This window comes from Stegastes partitus, unplaced genomic scaffold (assembly GCF_000690725.1).
Source record: "Stegastes partitus isolate 25-593 unplaced genomic scaffold, Stegastes_partitus-1.0.2 Scaffold723, whole genome shotgun sequence".
Lineage (NCBI taxonomy): Eukaryota > Metazoa > Chordata > Actinopteri > Pomacentridae > Stegastes > Stegastes partitus.
The window spans coordinates 243,566-266,208 of record NW_007578454.1 but is presented as its reverse complement, the minus strand read 5'-3'; the positions used below and the strand labels follow the sequence as shown (position 1 = coordinate 266,208).

Genomic DNA, 22,643 nt, shown 5'->3' with positions numbered 1-22,643 from the left:
GAACCTTGAATCTGAAAAGAGTAACAAGGCCAGCAACTCAAGACATTATTACAAGGAAAGAGTGGCAAGGTTGCGATCATGTTAATGTTCATGACTATACTCTAACCTCTTCAATAAAATGTAAAGAAGTGGATTTTTACAAGGTCTTTTAAAATGCTCCCTATTATTTGTAACGATTTTCCGACCAAATGTTTATACTTAAGAAACTAACAAGCTGTGTAATTATTGGAAATGTATAACTCTTTGAGAGGCATGGTTTGGTCAAATCAATGCTTTTAGAGTAAACCAATCAATTGCTGTTAATTTTACAGAAGAGCAGGATGAACGAGTTCTGAACACAGAAAACACAGTCAGTTTCTTTTGCCGGTTTGAGAACCACAAACAACATCTGTAAAAGTTAGCAGACTAAAACCTGCTGAAAGGGATTCAAGTCACTTCAGAAAGCTGGAGCTGTACGTTTATTGCTTACATCGCTCATAAATGCCATATAAGGAAACTTAAAGTAAACCGTTAAAGTTAATTACCAACATCTAAACATCACAAAACTGGTGAGTGCATCATCCTTCTGAACTAAAATAGACCAAACCTCTCAACCTGTCACAACACTAATCGAAAAAGATTTATGTGAATTTAAGGGGAGGTATCTCTCCCACATGGACTTGTATGCATTTAGTTATGGTTTGAGTGCAGCCGTGCAAACAACATGAAACACTATTCTAACATGTTTGCTCAGAAGGCACTAACTCACAGTTTGCATGGATAATGGTGTGGCTCAGCCTAAGGTCTGACATTCAAGTGCACTTAAAGTACCAGTACAATAACAACTGTTTGTCAAGGCACTTAATAGCAGCTGTTCTAATGCACTACAGTGAGTTCTGTTTTCAGTATAATTCAGTGTATGGCCCCAAATGCAGCACACAAGAGAGGAGGGTTTGACGACTAAAGCTTGGTGGGGGTTCGGGCAGGTGATGCAGCAAGAGAGGACTGCAGGTGGGGAAACCAGGGAAGCCTGTAGGACAATCAACTGAGAAACACTTGTTGAAGTCATAGGAAATGACTTCGGACAGGTGTGGTGGCTGACTGACTGTGTAGAAGCTGGAGGAGCTGAGTGCAGAGTTGCGGAGCTTGTAGGTGGATGTCTGGCTGAAGGGTGAAATGGAGGCAGGCTTAAGATGAGAACTAAAGGCACAAAGTTACTGAGGAGCACAAGGAGAACACTGGAAGCACACGACCAGAGACACAGCTCGAGAGCTGAGCTGGCGTTTTATGCAGCAGAGAGTTGATTGAGGATGGAGCTCAAGTTTGTCCAATAACTGCAAAGTGGGCGGAAAAGCCACGCCCAGGCACATATATGCCCTTTTCAGACACGGGTTACATAACATCGCTGGCTTCATCAGTCTGTTAAAGTGACAGCATTCTGTCATTCAGACAAAAGGTCACCTTTGCCTTAATGTTCCTCTCTGCTTTACTCACACACACTCAGCCCAATAACAGAGAGAGCCTCTGTTTGCATGCAATATTTGTCATATATGCCAAATTGGACAGTATATCAAGTGACATAGTGCATATAAATTCACTGATAAAAGACTAAGACTACTAAAAAACTCAATCTAAAATAATTTTTTAACTGCAGCAGAAAAACTATGACTCTATGTGTGACAGTTCACCTATTTAGAGTCAATAAAAATTTGTGTGACTTGTCGTTAGAGCCGGACGAATCCTGTTTAAATGTTAAAGATAATTTATAATTTAAAAAAATTAAAAATCGTTGCATTCATTATTGGCGGGTCTCATTCATTTGAGCTGTTAATCTTCATTTTCACGACAGTAAAATGTAATTTTCATGAACATCTCGGTTTATAGTCCAACAAATGAAATCGTAGAGAAACGAAAGGTGGCTGGGGAAGGTGTTTTGTCATCTCTGTGATGTTTTGGGACCAATATTGGAAGTAAAATGTGGGAAAAGCCTTTTGCAAATCACTTCACACTATCGGAAGAGCCATTGCTTGTCCATTAATGTAACTGAATGCCATTCAGAATTGTGCCCTGTTGAAAGTGATTCGGCAATCTTACGTCCAACCCAGTAAGACTGCTGTTACACCTTTGATGGAAAAGCGACCGGGGTGCTCATTCGGACATGAGTGCTGTCAGATTATTGGAAAGTAGTGCAGTATGAAGAAGCTATACACAGATACTAACAGGGAGAAAACAGATAGGACACAGAAGAATGGAAAACAAGGTGAGGAGTGAGGGACTGCCAGGATCATGACAGAAAGGCAGGATTTTATAAAGAATGATAGAGGGCTATTATTAATATGTGTAAAGTATGACTCCGGCCCCATTTACACTTCTCATTTCAAGTGTCTTATGTCAAGATAAAATTAGATTTATTACACTTTTACACTTAGTCACATATGTAGATGCTTTTTTTGTTGGCCAGATCACAAATCTGATTGCAATACATCTCTGTTTTCTCACTCAGGCTACATGCAAATCATGGTCAGACCCACTTCGCTTCTGATGGTAATGACAAAAAGTGCCAGAGGAGGAATAACTCCTGCACTTAAGCACTTTAGCTTCAACAGCTTCAGCTTGCTAACAGCAATCCATCATCAACCACAAACACAAAAATCAATCGCGCGTAGAGACTTCAAGCAAGCTTTATTGTCTTTATTCACACCTTCCTCACCTACGCAGATTAATGAGCTCTCACACACGCTGAGCAGCGGCTAAACAGAGCAGGAAGAAAATAAAGCAGCCCTCTCTCATTCATGTTTTGACAGAAACACATTTTCTCCCGCGTTGTGACTGTTTGTGATGTCTCACAAATGTATTTCTAATCAATGTATCTTTGCCATATGTTGTATTTCTTCCCACCTCCTTTGTAGCCAACCAATCATGCATTAGATAGGACAGACTCCTCACCCTGGCAATGCAGAAGATTGAAAGGAAGCTTCAAACATGTCACAAAATGTTATTTTTCTAAACCTAATCATGTCATTTTGGTACATACACTTAACCAAGCTTCTAACGTGTAGTTAACTCTGTGAAAGGTTCAATTTTAAAATAAAGAATGGTAAACAAACCAAGTAGTTTCCATCACACGATCTTGATCAGACAGTGTTTGTTCAGTTTTTATGGATATTTGTTATTATGCAAAGCCAGACTGATTATGTTTAATTCAAAAGCCAACACAGACGAGAGATTTAACAAGTGCGACTGCAAGAGCAAAATCATAGCAGCTACGATGCTTGCATCTCAACACATCCTTGTAATACGAGTAAACTCCATTTACTAATGAAAATCCTGTGATATGTTCTGGAAAACGCTAAGTGGACTTTAAGTTGGCATCAATTTGTCCAAAATCAACTTATTACAGAATGAACATGTTAACTTTCCTCTCCCACTGATTTAACACCTACAAACTCATTTCTGTGCACTGACGTTAGATATTTACAGGGTTTCTACAGGAAAATAATCCCTCAAGGTTTCAAAACAGTCATCCGCAAAGTAATGGGTGATGTACAGTCATCCTCACCTTCCATTGAAGAAAAGGCAAAATTCACAGTAGTCACTCAAATAACTGGAAACTTTTTTTAAATGCTAAATTCTAATTCACATAATTCATTCATGATGTGTCTTCCATCATAAGAAAACACCATATGTACATGATGACATGATGAAATAAATAAATAAAAGACTTTCACTGAGGGGAAACATTGAAGACAAACAATGTAGTTGTTGTGTTAAATGTTATGCAAGCCGACCCTCTGTGGAGAAAGGCTACCCGGCAGTCAGTGTTGTTGCCCTGCGTCAGGAAGGACCTGTGTTTGAACCCAAGTCTATGTGGGAGTCCTTCTGTTTGTGTGGGTTTGCACTGGATTTCACCCACATTCCAAAGATCTGCAACTTAGGTAAAAGCTCCCATACAGGGGACAGAAAATAAATAGTGAAATAATTAAATTCTTTTTGGTCACTAATAAAAACAAAGCTTTCAGTTACTCCAGCTGGAATGTGGCATTTGCTAATTAGCACTCGTAAAACATTCCGAGTGTGTGAAAGAAACACGACCACTTAACAAATCTGTCCTGAGACTAATTGAATGTGGTCAACATAAGTATGTACAAGTTCCAAAAATGCAAAAATTTTCAGTAGTTTGAAAAAATGATACACGAACAGAACCAAAACAGAGGACAAAGGTAGCAAGGAAGTTACTTTTTAATGAAGTGTTATTGAAAAAAATTCATGCTTAGCCTGTAGACATTTTTCTTTACTTCATGGTAACAGTTGCATATTCAGTAGAAATATAAATTTTATCATGCAAATAAATTCCAATGTTATTCAAGGGCAGGTATTAAAGAGGGCCTGTTAATTACTGACAGTTCTGAATTGATTTTAATTTCAGGTTAACCTTATGCAATGCTCACTTTTCCACTCGCATTTAGTTCACTTTCTTCCTCTTTTATTTATTTTTTTTGAAGTTTTACTCCGACAAATCTATATAATCAGATGGCACTATTACCTCTTGAAACCATGGTAACCAAGGGTTTTATGGGACAGTACAAGGAAACTCTGATATTCACACAAATGAAACACTGCAACTGCCTTGACCCTGAGTGAAGGACTCCGTCTCTCTCTTTTCTTTATCCCCCTTACCCTTCACTCTGGTTATGGTGGTGTGGGGTTTGTTTCTGTTGCCTCTGGGTGAGGGTGGGGGCCGGGGTGGCCCTGTCGCGGTTGTCTGTCTGTGCTAGGGTTAGAGTTAGAGACCGACACTCACATTCACATCTATGGACACTTTTTTAGAATTATCAATGTCTCTTAGCATGTTTTTGGACTTGTGTGAGGAAGCCAGAGAACCTGATGAGAATCCACACTGCACTGGGAGAACATGCAAACTCTACCCAGACATCCTAACTGGGACACAAACCGGAGATCTTTTAGCTGTGAGCCAAGGGAGCTAACAAGCGAGCCACCCTGCAGCCCAGGCCTCAAAATGTTTAATGTAAAAAAACAAAATGAAACCTTTCACACACTGTAATTATAGAGGAAATCTGAGACACCTCAGTTATCACGCTGTTTCACTGAGCATTACCTCCCCTGTCTTTCCCTGTTTGAGCATGTGAACACTGATATGACTGAGAACTGTTCAAGCAGCACATTGTTAAAGAGCATAATTAATCTTTCTGCCACTGTAGCCATTGAGGATTTATTTACATGATTGTCTGTGTCTAAGCCAAATCTCTCAGCACCGCACACAGTCGAGCTGTCGCTTTTAAGATACACCGTTGGCACTTCCAGACACTTCAGTTGGCTGCATGTTTCTATATCAGTTTTTTTCCAGGAAGTTAATTCAATTCAGTTTTTTGTCAAGACTCATCATTCACTTCTAATTTGCTCATTAAAACATCCTACTGCGTTTTTTCGGGGAGATGGGGTTTTGGAGGGGTTTGTCTTTTTGTAAAAATGTGATAACAGCGGTTAGCCAGAATTCATAACACAAAAATCTGAATTAATTTCGGAACATTTACTATGAAATATGTATGAATTGGTGTCAGTTGAAAGAAACTGTAAAAACATCCAAATCAAAACAGTCCTTACTCAACGAATGGGTGCACCGTTGTACTAAGCAGCACAGATTCTTCACTTCAGGAATCTGCATCCTGGTGTGCAGAATCCTGGGCCGTTCCCATTTATATGCTTCACACACTCACACTCGCGCATACACACTGCAGGGGTACACAGAACAGAGGCGGTCTGGTGCATACTGTATCAATCGAATCTGTAGCGCTTGATACACAAGGTAAAACATGCCCTTACGGAGCATGATTACTATAATGGGGAAAGCAGATTTGGTCAAGAGAAAAATCAACACAACAAGAAACAGTAGGACAGAACAGAAGACCTAAAAAATGTGGTGCTGTCACTCTGGATGGGTTATGAAACACAGAGGGAGACTGTATAGATCGGATGAACAGCAAACACCACTTACATGTCACATTTAAGCTGATACGGGCTTTGACTACATCCAGCTGGAACAGAGGCAGAAATGTTTTCCATGCTCTTGTAGGTTTAACGATTGAAGCTAATAGGTACACTCTAATTGAAGGCTGTGTTTTTAAAGAGCTCCTCTTGTCTGTTTTCCAGTGGAACACAGTCTGTAATGCAGAGTATAAAGCCCAGGAGACTACAAGCCTCACAAATAAAAGTGTTTGAAATGCAAATGAACACATATAATTACACTTTTATGAGACTTCCCTGCAAGGAACCTTGTACAAATGTGCTGTCCTCTTGCCTCTAAACTAGTTTATACAGTAAAACAGACCAACAGACAGTCCTCCTTGTTGAACAAGCAAGCAGATTCCTACAAACAAAACCAATACAGGAAACACCACATCATCCTTAATCCAGACAGTTACTGCAGATGAGCAGCAACATTTGTTTCAGACGAGCTTGTGCAATATTTTGGCAATAAAGACCATGAGCCATGAGCAGCAGGTCATTCTTCAATGATATGTGAGACTGCAAACCAGATCAGGGTTCTTACATTGCCCATGCTCCACTTCCTACGAGTTCCATGAAAATCAGCTTATCAGTTTTTGCCAATCCTGCTAACAGACAAACAAGCAAATGGTATTGATAACATAATCTCTTCTCTTAGAGAATTTAACTATCTGCATTTAGGAAGTTTGTCTAAAATATGGCCAAATCTTCATTTGAAATACAATTATCAACCAAAAAAGTTTATATTATTTTGTCCATATCCATTCAAACATTCACAGAATGTGTTTGGAATGTGTTTATGCCAATAGCATCAACAGAAGGTAACTGAGGCCACAAGTTAGAAAAGAAAACAGTCAAGCATTTTCAATCTTGTAATCTTGTGTTGCATCTGCTGAGGTTAACTGTGGCTCACAAAAAAAAAAAAAAAAAAAAAGTTCTCATGAGACTTACATCAATCAGCTGCAAAATTAAAACCACTGGGAGCTGACGTGAACATTGATCGTGTTGTTGACAATGCAATCCTCTGCTGGGAAACCTTGGGTCTTGGCTTTCATGTAGATCTTACTTTCACAGCAGCCTCCCCCAACATAACATTAAGCTCAGCCACACCACAGAAAGTGAACAATTTAAAAATACAACAAACTGCACAGACATCAATCTGATCAAGCATCAGTGGGATGCACCAGGACGAGCCCAATCCATCTTACAACCCATTGAAAGGATCTGTTGATAATGTCCAGAAGCCACAACATGACAGGACACCTTGACACAGTGTATGGAAGTGCTTTGCCATCTTTAATCAAAAACATGACTGCTGCTCTCAGATTTGTGCTTTCACTCTCAAATCTATCTGACACAACCCTGTCAAAAGGCCCCCACCAACAGAATGACAGGTATGACATTAGCCAATATAGTCGTCACTACCTTCTTGCAGGCTTTACTTCTTATAGCGTCCCTTACGGGGGGTTACTGTGCAACTGGGTTCATTCACTCCCACTCCCCTGGTCAGCATGATGTGATGCAGGACATCAGAAAGTCATATTTCTCGGTCAGCCGTAGACTTGGCTCTGGTGGACAGTACCAGTTTAACCTGCAGGTAGAACTTTAGGTTGAGCTCTGTCTTCAAGTTCTGGTGTTTGTGTATGATCTGGAATAATTGATTTGCATGAAGTGAGAAAGGGTTTCAAAATGAAAGAGTACTGATTTCATCTGGAGGCATTCTGAATGCAATGTGAGACTAAAAACTACTCAAGTGAGAGGCAGCATAGTTTCAGAACACATGGTAAAAGGCCACTGCAGAAATGACAAGAAATAGCCACTATGAAAAGTATCAAAAACATGGCTTGTTTCTACAACAATCTAAAGGATTATACCTTTAAACAGATGTGTACATATTTTTTTCAGTGACATATCTGATACTTTTTTCTTTCCACTACCAAAAACAATACCTGAATCATTTACTGAGCCAGTCACAGCTCACCCCAAACATTTTTGTGCCATGGAAACCTTATTTAGCTTAGTATGAAATATTTTTTTAATGGTTTCCAGGGAGCTGCTGAAGTTGGTAGCACTGTTGCCTCGCAGCAAGAAGGTCACCGGTTTGCATCTCGATGAGGACACCTGCATGTTCTCTCCATGCAGCGTGGGTTCTCTCCGGGTTCTCCAGCTTCCTCCCACGAGTCCAAAAGCATGTTGAGGTTAATTGGTGATTCTAAATCATCCATTAATGTGAATGTTAGTCTGTCTCTAAGTGTAGTCCTGTGATAGACTGGTGACCTGTCCAGGGTGTCCCCTGCCTTCACCCAAAGTCAGCTGGGATAGACTCCAGCCCCCCGCGACCCTAGTGAGGATTAAGCGGTGTATAGATAATGGATGAATGGTTTCCAGGCATACAGATTCTAGATCTGAGAACAAAGAGGAGCTGGTATCAGGTCAGCAGTTGACATGTGCGGACACTCCCTCGCAGTTGCGATGCTGGAATTGATCAGGAGGGGAAAAAAAATATTTGGTGCACTCCTATTCAAAAAGTAGGAGCACATATCTAAGGGCTTTTCTTCAAAATTGAGTTCAGCTCTCCGTATAACAAGAGCTCAGGTCGAATCCTTCATGCTGGATAGCTGGAGTTTCTGATCTGTGAAGGGATCCTTAACATCAGATAAAAACCATCTGAAATGGCTAACTAACCCCCTTCCTTAGCACCACACAGTTCAGCGAGTGCCACGGGGCATATTCGCCTCCCCCCCCACCACCCTCAGCTTGAACTGTAAGAGGGGCTGACATCCTGCTGAAGAGGCTGTGTGGTGCCATAGATAAGGCTGCCTGTGTTCTCTTCCTCGCTGATTGCACACTGGAGAAGTCCGCTCCTAAATCAATTACAGTATAGTGTGGTGGAGGCTGGGGCAGTGTTTCCCATGGATTCCCTAATTCACAGCCTGGGAATAAAATAACAAGTGTGTGCTTCTTATACTACCATTAACAATGATATATGATTAATGCACCATGCTCATATTTAGTTATTCTTGTCACACATAATAACAGCAGTTAGGTTTTCTCACTACTTTGATTAAAAATCTCTAAGCAACTCCATCAACCAGTGAGCAAGCAGACTGTCTCTTTCTCATACCTTTAGAAAACCATTAGTTTTATGATTTGTTTTATTATTGTGCAGTCACACATTTGTTTCTCGATGAACAGTAAGATGCAAATGTCATAAAAAAATCATTATTAAGAAAGTGACTATGTGAAATGAATGAATTCTAAAAATAGTGCAAGGAATGGAATATATTACAGCTGATTCTACTGTTTGAATAAAGGCTTCAGATGCATGGTTAATTACAGCAAAAACTGCATTTTACAGTCTCAATTTAATCCAAGCCTATGTCTCCATTTAGAGTCAAAGCTGACAAATTGCACTTTCTATGTTTCTTCTGGTCATGTGTGTACAAGGCTCAGATCTTTAAGACTGCAGGGAAATGTCTTTGTTTCTCAAGTGGTTTTCCTCACATGTGTTGGCCCAAAGCAAACATGGTGCGCAGCTCCTCTCTGTACGAGCAGAATAATATTTATGTTCGGGCTGCTGGCATTATGAACATTATTAACTTCACATGTGCTTCCCTGTGAACCATGTGATCCTTTAGTGGAACACGCCTGAGGTAAAGCAGGCATTGGCCGGAAAACAGGATAAGATAAATTTATCTTGATTTTTATTTGCACAGCAGTTTATGTTCCATGTCAAAGCTACCTGTCCATCCTAGGAAATTTTCTTGTCAAGCTATTCATCACTTACTGGACGATATCTCTCCACTTCCTCCTCCGTCCGTCTTCCTCTTTTTCTCCTCCTCACTCCTTGCCTGTTATCAGCATCGGGTAACAAGACTCAATATGCTTCACTGGCATATTGTTGCTATGCTGTTGTTTTTGTATCCTTCCTTTATGTCCTCATCTGTCAGTAATCAATCCCCAAACTCTTTTCCTCTGTCTCTACCCTCTTCCATTCTTTTTCAGGTAACAAGTTCTCATACTGCCATGCCTGCCTGCTGGTTGCCTGCATCTGGTGCTACGCTGGAGCGTTTGCTGTAGGTCCCCTGTCGGGCTGGGGCGAGTATGGGGCTGAGCCTTACGGCACAGCGTGCTGCATCAACTGGCATGCACCCAGCCAGAATCGCGCAGCTATGAGCTACATCATCTGCCTCTTCTTCTTCTGTTACATCGTGCCCTGCACTGTCATCTTTCTGTCCTACACGTTCATCCTGCTGACTGTCCGGGGCTCTCGGCAGGCTGTGCAGCAGCATATGTCCCCACAGAACAAGATCACCAATGCACATGCACTTATTGTTAAGGTAAATGCATAGGCTCACGTTTCAAGCTTAAATATATTATGTGTTATTTTCCACATGAATTTTCCACATGACAAACGTCCTTTGTGTGTTGTTGTGTCTCTTTTCAGCTTTCTGTGGCAGTCTGCATCGGTTTCCTGACAGCATGGAGTCCGTATGCTATTGTGTCCATGTGGGCAGCATTTGGTAACCCAACAACTGTGCCACCTATGGCTTTTGCCCTGGCAGCTATCTTTGCCAAGTCCTCCACCCTTTACAACCCTATTGTCTATCTGGTCTTCAAGCCCAATTTCCGCAAGTCCCTGTGTCGGGATATAGCCCAGTGCAGAAGGACACTCTGTGGATGTCTGTGCCAGCACAGCTCTGCACAGAAGGGAACGTGCAGGCAATCTCATCACAAAGAAGAGTGCAATTCTACAAGGTTGTCCAATGGGCTGCCGGATAACCACAGGACCTGCAGACATTGTCCTTGCCCTGAAACAGCCACCGGTACCAGAGGGCACTGTACAGACTACAGCCCCCAGCAAACTGTCAGGATCCTTCAAGGATCTCAGCACAGCGAGGTGGCTGTCAGTCAGCTCTCCAATGAGATGCAGAGTGATTTCCTCTAGAGAAACAAACACAGCTTGAAAATGAGAAGTTAAAAAAAAAAAAAAAAACTAACAAGAATGGAGAAAAACATGGTTAAAAAAAAAAAAGACTGAAAGACACTAAGTGCACGATAGGGAAAAGAGAAAATGTAATTAAAAACTAAAAGGATCAAGACTGAAGAAGAAAAAAAGTTTAAAACTTGTTTCATGCCTCAAATATGTGATACTGCCAAAAAAAAACAACAACACACACACAACAATGTATTTAAAAGCCAATACAGGAGGATAAGCAAGCCAAACAGTTCACAGATGTGTACATCAATATATCGTCAGGTCAAATTAACAAATGTCAATAACTATGTGATCACTTTGATTGATCAGCATCAAGCAAGACTAAGGAGTCCTAATGCAAATCAATTTACGCTGGATTTAGAGGGAGGAACTGATACTGAAACTTTCTACTCTCTAAACTACCTTTTATGTGTTTGTTACAAGTACTGTATATGATGGTGTACTTGATCTGACAGGTATTTATTTATGCATGCCTCAAATTGAAGGACCACAGGGTTGCTTGCTGTTGTTATCTAATAGGATATTAGTGCTGTCTGCTCATTTGTGAAGATAAATTTAGCTTTCAAAACCCCCAGTTAATTTAACTACAGTGTGTCAACCTCTACATTCCTTTTTATAAACTAGGCCCCTTAGGAGATGCAAAGTAAAGCACTTAGGGAAGAGTTTGACCTTTTGAGCCCCCGTTATCGTTCTAAAGGTGGACATTTTGAGTATCGAATTGAGGGAAGCCAGATTTGTCTAATCATGTGTACAGTCGCCTCTGTCCAGGACAAAAAGCACGACTAAATTATAGAAGCAGAAGACCAGGTAGCAGGACTTCATATGGCTATCTGTAATGCTCAATAAGCTCTACTCGCTCTCAAAATACTCTGTGTGGAGACCTTGTCTTTGGATGGGTTTTTTTTTACAGTTTATGAATACCACAATGTGAAATAAGCTTTTTTTTTTTAATTAGTTAAACATTTGTGGTGTAATACTGAAACAGATTTTTTTTTCTCACATGAAATCCTGGCAAATATACACAGTGGATACACTAATAGTAATTACTGGATGTTAATGAAAGTTCTGTAGGTGCTACACAGAAAGCTGGACAGGTGTGATGATAAGAAAGAAGAGGGAGCTGTGTGCACGTATTACCATCTGTAATGTGAGGAAGGCAGGAGGTTAATCGTGTGCAGACAGGGGGCTATGTAAACATACCAAAGACAGCTACAGTAGTCAGACGTTGCCCATTAGATGGCTAATTCTCTCTCTTTTTCTCCATTGGTCTTGTTTTTTGTGATGATTTTTATTAGTTCTGTGCCCACCAAGGCTATTACCGACATTAGAAAACACATCACCATCTCTGTAATTAAGTCTGACAATTCAAGAAACAAGCAATCAGATGGTCTGCTGGTTGTAAACAAGGAAATACTTTAGCCAGGTTGAGGAAATTAATTTTGCTTCTATTAAATTAGTCCATCCTGAGGCTTTGCCAGAGGTCAAACTTTCATCTTTCATTTGGCAGATTTTAAGTGAAGTTGACACATTCCCAAATTTCAGCAGTTAACTTGGTTAGTGTGTTTTGTTTAGTGTCAGTGCCAAGATCCAGTTCTCTAAAAATACGACCCCAAACATGAGTGATCCTTTGATCAGATAACCTTTAATGAAGCATGTCAGTGTGTATGAAAAGGGAGTGGGGGGGAAAAAGTCATATGATTTTTTTTTTTTTCTGCTGTAAGTGAGTGTATTTTTCTAATGTGTCCCTGTGAGAGTTCACTTTCATGTACAGAAGTACAAGTGTGCGGTTCCTGAAGCTAACAGTGCATCAGCAAATTCTTTTTGGTTCTGGTGCACCAAACAAAAACCAAGAACCCTAAAACTGGCACATTTAACATGTTCCTCAAGCCATTTATAACAAAATAGGAAAAAAAGACTTTCTGCCTATGCATGAATATAGACCACTTGCCTTTAGTGCTCTTCGTTGCCTGTTTTTCAATAAAAGAGTTTTTAACATGAGAGACACAAGGCTTTGCCTCAGCACCTGCCTACATTATTCCAATAAAATATGCCCAGCGAGCATACTAGAGCTTAACCACAGTGTTTGTCCAACAAGCAGTTTTGTACTTTTCCCCTGACAGCACAGGTCATCAAATGGAAGTACAAAGAAACCTGCCATGGACAAGATTAATTAGATCTGCTAGAGTGCATGCCGTGGTTGACTGGCATTACTTTCATGACATTATTCCCCTCTTTACTATTGTGAGAGGGGAGACTGCAGTTCTGTGCAGTTTCCATAAAATACCCGGGTACAAAAGCGGTTCCCATTTTGTGTTCTCACTTTCGGTTTGTCATAAAATAATTTGCTTGAAGTCATGCAAAACAACCACGTCAGCACATGTGGTCTATTCTGCTGCCTGCTACGCTCCTCAAATTACTGCTCTAGCCTCAGCTTCTTGAGGAAATTGATACTAAATCACCATCATCACCTGAACTAATACCTCGCTTGGGCTTTTCACATGACACTTAGGCCAGGGGTTACACGCTTTTTAGCTCAGGGCTTACATCTCTCTTAGCTGTGGGTTTAGGTCGTGCTCAGACTGACATTAGCACTGCATGAAAACACGAAGCCCCTTTGTTCATTTCACTGAGGCTGCTGCACTGACGCAGAGGGATCCAGCAAAACAACCCAGCATCATCTGGCAAAAAGAGTTTAGACTGTCTCAGTTTTTTAGATTGATACATAGAGAGCGCGCTATATTTGCCAAATATTTGCAAGTGTACATTCCTGGTAACCTGAAAGGCCAATTTATACCTCCTTTAATTCAAGGTGGAGGATGAAAACTATCGCCACTGTGACAACTTTCTAGGAAAGCTAAAGTGTGTATCATTAAATTATGCATTTGCTATTGGATAAGTCTTCAAACTCCTGGATCCATTCTGAAACCAGCTTTCCTTGGTTATATTTCTCAACCCAGTTGCCTGACAAATACTCTAATGCTGAATGACAAGCAAAACCCTAGATTTAATTGAGTAGTTTTTTTGTTTTCGAAAATCCCAAGCCAATGTTTGAATTATTTTATTTCTTATTTTCCCCTACTGTATCCAATAACTACCATACGAATAAGATTAGTGAAAAATCATGAATAGGATTGTAGATACTTAAGTTAATCATACCTTAACCGTGGTAAATGTATGGTTAAGATTTGCAAAGTAAACAGCTGATGAAGATATGGACATCATCTCCACACTCTCACTTTCCACGTTGCATAATATGCGCAAACCCTTCTGCAGCAGTACTGAACATAAATCATGAAGTGTTCTCAATGTTTAACTATTTCTTTATGCGATACATCACTACCAGAGCAGCTCTTTGCATTTTTTTTGTACTGCAGTGCTACTTTCTGTCTGAACATCCAGTGACAGCTGTTTCATCCTCTGAATGAGGGATATCCCCAGGCAACCCAGAGTTTATGAAAACCAACTCTGGACTGGTTTAAGAACTTTAAAGGAACATCTGTAGTATATATCATACCAATCATGCCCCACACTTTGAGTGTTCTTATGACATTAAACCTGACTTGTGATGTTCATGTGTGAATCTTAACCTGAAGCTTACTGTGAGATGTGCTGAAAGAAGCCTCAGGCTTTCTGTAGCCTGAGTTTATTTTAGCCGACACATACATCCATGTGAAAACCTAACTGCTGTAAAAAGAAGCACCACTTGCAAAGACAAACAGGCTTTTCTACAGACATATGCAGGTAGTTATTGCTATCGTTGTGTCATGTTAGAGACAGTACTGCCATCTTCAAAGTTTCATCTATGTATCCAACAACTACTATTGACAATTCCATGGATGTACAGGGTAGCAGCTCATTTCTACTTCTTGCTGTGTACCCCCCAGGATGAAATGAGGAGTAATAAGTGGCCAACCGGCTGTGTAAAGTATGGTATGGTAATTATTTCCCAGGAAAAAAACTAAATGATTGTACTTACTTCTCTGATGTGTCAGGAATGATGTCAGTTTTTTGTTGACTGTAACATTTGGAAAAGAGAAAGGATATAAAAACTGATGGACTGGTGAAAAGCAAGAGGAATTTTCTGCTTGTCATGCTGCAACCAAAGGTTACAGTTACCTTTAGACTCACTGTCAAAGCCCAAATGCTGTTTTGGACGCTCATATTTTTCTACCAATATGCAGGTTACCATGGAAAGAATATACATATCAAAGACTTGGTTTCAAGTCCTGCGCTGGGACAGCCTTCGTTTGGCCAAACTCTTGGACAAAGATGGATATACAAACCAGGAAACGTAACTGTGAAAATCTGATTCTGATGTCTCTTTTTTCTATTCTGTTCTGCTCAAAGAACAATTACTCCAAGTACTTCGGTGTATACTCTGTATTACCAGCCATTCCAACCTGGGTTATCTACACTGGTTTTATTCATTCATGTAGAGACTCGTTGCATGTATGTAGATAATATGTGTTTGTACAGATGCCAAATTTAATTCAAAAAGTTATTATGAATATCTGCTAAAATGTGTAAATAGGGATGGACAAACCCCTTGCAGTGTCTTGAAATGGGGATGACGGGTTTTATTTTTTATGTTACTTCAGCTTCTGAGTGATCGCTTTAAAAGTGTTTCTATAAATGTTACATACTATAAGGTTTTCGTGCAAAATGGCTGCCTGGTCTTACTGCAGCTGGAATCCTCAGCTCTTTAGTACATGTGAGAGAAGGATAGATTGGACCTTAATATTCTAAAAGTAACAACAATATTACACAGCTGTAGTATGACGGCCCTCGTGGTTGTTGTTAATTTAGCTTCATTTTCCACCACAGTGTTGTTGGCTTCCATAGGGGCACAACAATCCAAGTGGGAAATTAAATCTATTATGATGTTATTGTACAGTATATGCAGCTTCTATGAAGGTGACTGTTTCTACCTCCCAATTAACCATGGAATGTATTTGTTGCTGAATTAGAATCAGACAATTCAAGCATTTAATAATAAGAAATCCAAGTAGCAGAAGTGTTTGATGTGATTACACCCGCTTGGATGAGCAGTTTACAGAGCACAAGCTTAATTATAGAGAAATTTAAGTGCTGATATGTCAGATGTGTGCATGAAACAGCTCAAGCTGGATGCAATTATCTTTAGCTCTTGCATTAATAAATCCTCTGTTGTCACGACGCACAGTGTAAGGCACCACATCAACGCTTTTGTTAAACATCTTTCTTCTCCGTTTGAATCCTACCTGTCAAGATGAAGCCCGGAAACATGACAAAGACTTTCTTAATCCCATTTGGGGCACGAGACTCTGAATCAGCAGAAATTCCATATGCAGCATTTAAAGTGGTTTATAATTTACTTCCTGGATCCTCTAAGCTTATGCTTGGTCTGAATAAAGTCATAAATCCTATACACACTGCTGTCTATATGTCTGCCCTAATCCACTGTAAATAAAGCTAAATGCAATCAGGAAGATGCGACTAGAATCGGAATTTTCTGACGAGAGCAGTAAAGTCTTTGTGTGAGCCTCCATTTCCCTTTGTCTTCTGAAAAGCAAACACTTTGTCCTCAGGAGATTTGCAGTTGTTGACGACACTGTATTACGCTATGTAAATGCAAAGACACACACACAAACACACAAATCAGATCCTTTACAGCCCCTCTCCCCCAGTTTCTAAGACACAAACAAGGCTGAATGTGATGTGTTGTACATATATGTATGTTTGTGTATGGGAAAAAAAAATAAAAAATCTGTCCACCTATATAGGTTTTAAGATAATATTACTACATTACAATTATAAAATTATTATCATTGTTGTCAGTGAAGTTTCAGATGCACTGTGAAAATGTTTACAACTTTTTTTGTTTGTTTGTTTGTTTAAAATATATTGAGGATTGTATTTAAAGAAAAAAAAAAAAGTGTTAAAGTACATCTACCCAAGGGCATATCATTTGTTCTGAAGTCAAATGTAATGATAAATAAATATTATTCAGGATTCAATCTGGGAGTATTTTACTGCTTTTAAATGCTTTTAGATGATACAGGCAGCTAACCCTTCACTAACCAGTCATTAAAGTATTAAAGCTTGACCTGATGGCAGCGGCGCAAGAGGAAAAGTCAGAGGATCGACAAAATTACAGGCCGTGCAAAAGCAGTACAAAATGTGTGTTGTGAGCTTGTGGCATTGACAAACTCACAACACGTTAAGACAATTATTCTATATGCTTGAACTCAACTTGTTCTTATTTAATCATCTTACAATCTACCAAACACTAAAGTCTCTTTTATGAGGGACACACTACTGTTTTCTAAGATCTAGTAGCTTATATGTTAGCCGACGTGGCAAAAATAGAAATAAAATAATGGTTAAGGCTGATAGTGGGTGATTATCTGACTACCAGGAGGCCACATCTTTACCTTAAATAATACAACACTACTTGTCATTGTTCAATTTTAAGTGTAACTTCGTGAAAGCATCTGTCTTCCTCCCTCTCTGGTGAAGACAGATACTTTCCTGAGTTAAGGACGCAATTTGAAAGACCTGAAACACCAGATGAGTTACCTTGTAGATCTGCTGCTGTTGTGACTCACCACAACAAGTCGACCCATTCGACAACAGGCCCACCAATGACCAGACACATTTCTGCAACACAATAATGTCCACACAAGTGGCATCCTTCACTAACAACCTTGTGCAACTTCTCTTCTTGTTTTGTGCAACAAAAAAAAAAGTATTTTCTCCAAGTCCAAATCTCAAAGTACAACATTTCACCATAATATTGTATTGCCTGATTTCTGTCCATCTCACCCATTGTCTGTCCAGTTTGTTTTGCATTATTGTTGTGTCGTAGTTAGTGGGTGCTCTCTTGTTGTAGCAATAAATGTACACATACGAGATCAGACGGTAATATACGAGGTGTGTCAGAAAAGTTTAAAGACTGGTGTCACAAACGATGTACAGTGAATCCTCGCTTATCGTGGGGGTTACGTTCCAAAAAGAGGCGAAATCCGCGAAGTAGTCGGCTTTATGTTTTACAATTTTTTTACAGTACTATAGAACGAAACCAAAGATCAAAACCTGTTTTCAGGCCCAAGCATTTGTTTAAGAAATAAAAATAGAAACGTTTTCCTACAAATAACTATGATAGTTTTTAGAAATACTGTAAAATCATCATTTTAATAATCAACCGACAAGGTTGGACACGTTGTGATTCACGCGTATTTCACAGTTCCTCTGACTGTGCCTCTTCCTGCTGACTCTGCTCCGCTGTAGTGCCTTTTCCTACTGAAGGCCGTGGTGCAGGTGTCTTTTTCCAACGTTTCGGCGACATGGTGGGTTTTGTCACGGAGAAAATTTGCAAACATGGAAATTTGCCAAGCCGAACGCATTCTGTGTACTGGACAGAGATGAGGGACGGAGGAGATTGATTGACATTGGCCTACAGGACGCAGAACACAATGTTCGTTCATACACTGTAAAAAAATTTTTTAAAAAGCATAAAAAACTGCACTAAAAAAATCAGAAACACCGAAGCCGCGAAAGGTGAAGCGCGTTATAGCGAAGGTTCACTGTATTTCAAACCCAAACTACAAACTACAGGTTTCCCCCTTCAGTCGATCAACCAACACATCTACAAAGAGATCCTGCAGTGTTTGCTTTGTTCAGTGTGCAACAAGAGGCGAGAGTTGTGGCAGGACAAGTCGTGGCTGCTTCACCATGACAACGGGCCTGCTTACAATGCCCTGAGCATCCGACAGTTCCTGGCTGAGAAGACCATCGCTGTGCTGGAGCAACCTCCCTACTCACCCCACCTGGCTCTGTGTGACTTTTTCCTCTTCCCCAAGCTCAAGGGGGTCATCAAGGGGACCCGTTTTGAAGACGTGGACGACATCAAGATGGCTGTGACGATGGAGCTGTGGAGGATCCCAGAAGAATCCTTCCAGGAGTGCATGACGGCGTGGCAGAGAAGGCTGGGAAAGTGTGTTAGACTCCAGGGGGATTACTTCGAAGGAGAAAACTTCTAGTTTGTTGTTTGGATTTGAAAGACATCTTTTGTGACACCAGTCCTGGAACTTTTCTTACACACCTCATATGTAAGTTCAGTTGCCTCAACTCTTTCAGTACATAAGTTGTATAAATTCCAGCTACCTAGCTTTTCAAAATTAACTTTCTTCGTAAAGTCTGTTTGAAACTCTTCTAGGCATCAACAAGATCCTCACATACAGTGTGATTGCAGTAATGTTATCTAATCATCTGTCTGGCCGAAGAGTAAGGTTAAATTATGCAGTAGTTCTGCATAAGCACATATTTTCCCCTAAAAATGTTTAGAAATAATCTCTGATTTTCACACAGGGAATCTAAGTTTGATTATAGTCAACTAGAACCCAGCTGTACCTACGGCATAGACTTTAATTTCTATGAGGCACTGATATTACCTCCACAGCATGGAACAGATGTATTATGCATCATGGGACCTTATTATTTATAGTCCCCACAGCAATTAAATTTGCAGTCTTTCATTTACTGGTGTGTTACGACATAAAACTGGAGCAACTTTCAGGTGTTTCTGAGTTGTTTTGTTTTTTTTCACACTCTGTGACAGACAGCAGTGATTGGTGAGTAGAAGGATTGCAGCGGAGATGTGTTTTGCTAAATGTGGGTTATCGAAAAGGACAAGACTCACAGGTCTTTCTTCAGTTTACTTTAAATTGTCTTCAACAATAGAGAAACCAGGAGGAGAAAACATTTTTAAAAAACCACCACAAGCTGAGCAGTCACTGCCGCATCATATGACTCTTGTCCATTCAGAATCATGGAGGCACTAAAGGAAAAGTTTGAGGGGCAGCAAAGTTAGCACGGTTTATCTCCTGGGAGCCATGAACGTTTGTTTATAGTTTCATAAACGTCTAAACAGATGTTGAGACATTCAGTCTGAATCAAAGCATCAACCATTCTATGCTGTAATAAATATTCAGTACGTGTCCTATTTGAAAGGCCACAGATTCCTGTACATAATAAACAAAACTGGATCAAGCCAAAGCCACCACAGCTGAGTGGTAAAGCCAATACAGAAGGATTTCTTTGTTCTCTTTTAAAAACACAGTCCAGTTGTTCAGCAAGAGCCTGTTCTGTTTTTGTGTTAGTTTAAGTTACACTTTGTTTGATAGGAATGATTTCAGCCTTTGTTTATATCGATGGAAGAATCTCTAACTGTGCTGTGAAATACAAAGTCACAACTTTTTATTTTTTATTTATCTATCTATCACGGCATATTCGCATCTTAGTTGATTTCCTGTCAGTATTTGTAGGGGTTTTATGTGATTTATTTATTTATTCTTCTTCTGGAAGATCAGTGTTGGGTTGCACTATCATCTCAGAACAACAAGGTTCTGGGTTCTACCTGTGCCTGAATGGACTTTCTTCACGTGCGCTGGCTTCCCTCCACAGTCGAAAGACGCACATGTTGAGTTAATTGTTGCTTCTAAATTGGCAAATGGTGTGAATAGTTGTCTGTCTCCTTCTATTAGTACTGCTAATGAATGGATTGGTGTGAAAAGCACATCTTGAGGTGGGGGTCAGCCTGTTGCTGCTCTTTCCATTTCAGCAACCCCCCTTGATTGTTTCCATGTGCCTGTGCCATGTTCTCCTGCATAATGTACTGCATGGACACACACACACACACACACACACACACACACACACACACACACACACTCACACAAGCACACAAATACAGTGTCTTGCTGGGATGTCTTAGCAAGCAGGCATGGATTTTTATCTCTAATTGGTTTGGTCACAGTGTTCTGCATCTCCAAAACAAGACAACCAGTTGGGATTCGTGAGTGTTTCCTGTTGCTTCCCTGACCAGCCTTCACTCAACACAGCTGCTTTTTTTGACTTTACATTCATGTATTTATGCGCATATTGTGTGAAACAGGTAACAAGTTGGAAATAAAAGGGAAAATAAGATGGTTCCCTTTAATTTTTCATTGAGGTTGGAATCAGTAATATAGCTAAAATAAACTATCAGCACCAACTGACCAGACTTTATTTGTATAGCGCTTTTTATACACATAGAACAGAAAGTGCTTTAACTTCAAAAGTGTATTCCATAATAGGCTTAATGTGAACTTAAATCAAATATTCCACTTTAATCTTTAATATCCATTTAAGCACATTTCTGACCTTGAAGCAGCGACAGAGAGAAAACTTTGTTTTCACACTTCCTTCCACCGAGGACATATCGAAAAAACTATCTGCTGTTATGTTTCTGTCCTGCACTTTTTTTCTCCCATCTCACCCGTGCACACCTGGCCTACCGCATTAACCCCACAGATTTAGATGGAGTCGAGATCAGTTGCACTCTATGCAAACAGATGGACATGATCTGGCTGCCTCACCTTAACAAGATGTCCCTGCTGAACGCCATCTGTCAAAATACTTACACCCTGCCAGGTCTGCATGAGAGCAAGGTTGGGGAGTAATGTGCGACTGCAAACTGACTGCAGCAGCTAAGCGCAGGTTTATGTCAATCAAGAAGTAAAGACATTTAAACGGCTACACAAGGCTCATCACATATCAACTGTGTCATAACACTTTTTCAGGTAAGTTATCTGCAAAATCCTTGTATTCAACTAAGCAAATAGAAAAAAAATTAACTGGTAAGTTGCTTTAAATATATACAGTATAGATGATCCAACAAAGACAACGGCCGCCCTTATCCTTTTCTCCAACGACATGATGTTTTGTTATTTTGCTTGTAATCATTGTCCTCTTGCATTCTGTTGAATATTTCACCAGGTTTAATGTAATATATAGCAAGAAAGACTGTCACAGCTGGAAAGAAATTGCAGGTACTGAACTATTACACCATCCACTTTCCCATGATGTGACATAATCACTGTGTCCATCCATCCATCATCTATACACCGCTTAATCCTCACGAGGGTCACGGGGGGCTGGAGTCTATCCCAGCTGACTTAGGGTGAAGGCAGGGGAAGACAGGGCCACACTTAGAGACAGACAACCAAACACACTCACATTCACACCTACGGACAATTTAGAATCACCAATTAACCTCAACATGTTTTTGGACTGTGGGAGGAAGCCGGAGAACCCGGAGAGAACCCACGCTGCACGGGGAGAACATGCAAACTCCATGCAGAAAGATCCCAGGTGTCCTCACCGGGACGCGAACCGGCGACCTTCTTGCTGCGAGACAACGATGCTAACCTTGCAGCCCCATAATAATCACTGTGTAATAGACTAATTATTATAACCAATCATCAACAAAATATGTCACATAGCTGGGTGAAAGGATGCACTTAATTCACACTAATAAATCAGATTTCAGGTCAAGAGAAATTATCCATCGTGCTGATTGTTTGTAAAGAAAATATATAATAAATAATCTAATAACCTAAAATCAAAGCTCTTAAATTTTTTTGCCAAAGAAAGAGCTGCTGCAACACATTTTAAGGTAATGGAGCTGTTTAATTAATGCTAACTATAACTTCTCATCATCTAATCTAATCATTTCATTAAAACATCCTCTGAAATGATGAAATGTATGTCCCTACCTCCTAAAAAAACAAAAAAGAAGTTGGGTGTGTGATTCCATCTGGACCTCTTTTTTTTTATTATT

At 40.0% G+C, this 22,643-nt stretch overlaps 1 protein-coding gene across 1 annotated transcript in view; it reads left to right on the top strand.

Annotated features, from left to right (window-relative positions):
• Positions 1–11,015, top strand: part of LOC103364157 (opsin-5-like) — a 69,285-nt gene extending 58,270 nt beyond the window's left edge. Inside the window, exons 5-6 of the mRNA XM_008291183.1 lie at positions 10,009–10,343; positions 10,451–11,015. Coding sequence (XP_008289405.1) covers positions 10,009–10,343; positions 10,451–10,951 — 836 coding nt within the window. The 3' untranslated portion in view covers positions 10,952–11,015. The remainder of the gene's footprint in view (positions 1–10,008; positions 10,344–10,450) is intronic.
• The last annotated feature ends 11,628 nt before the right edge of the window (positions 11,016–22,643 follow it).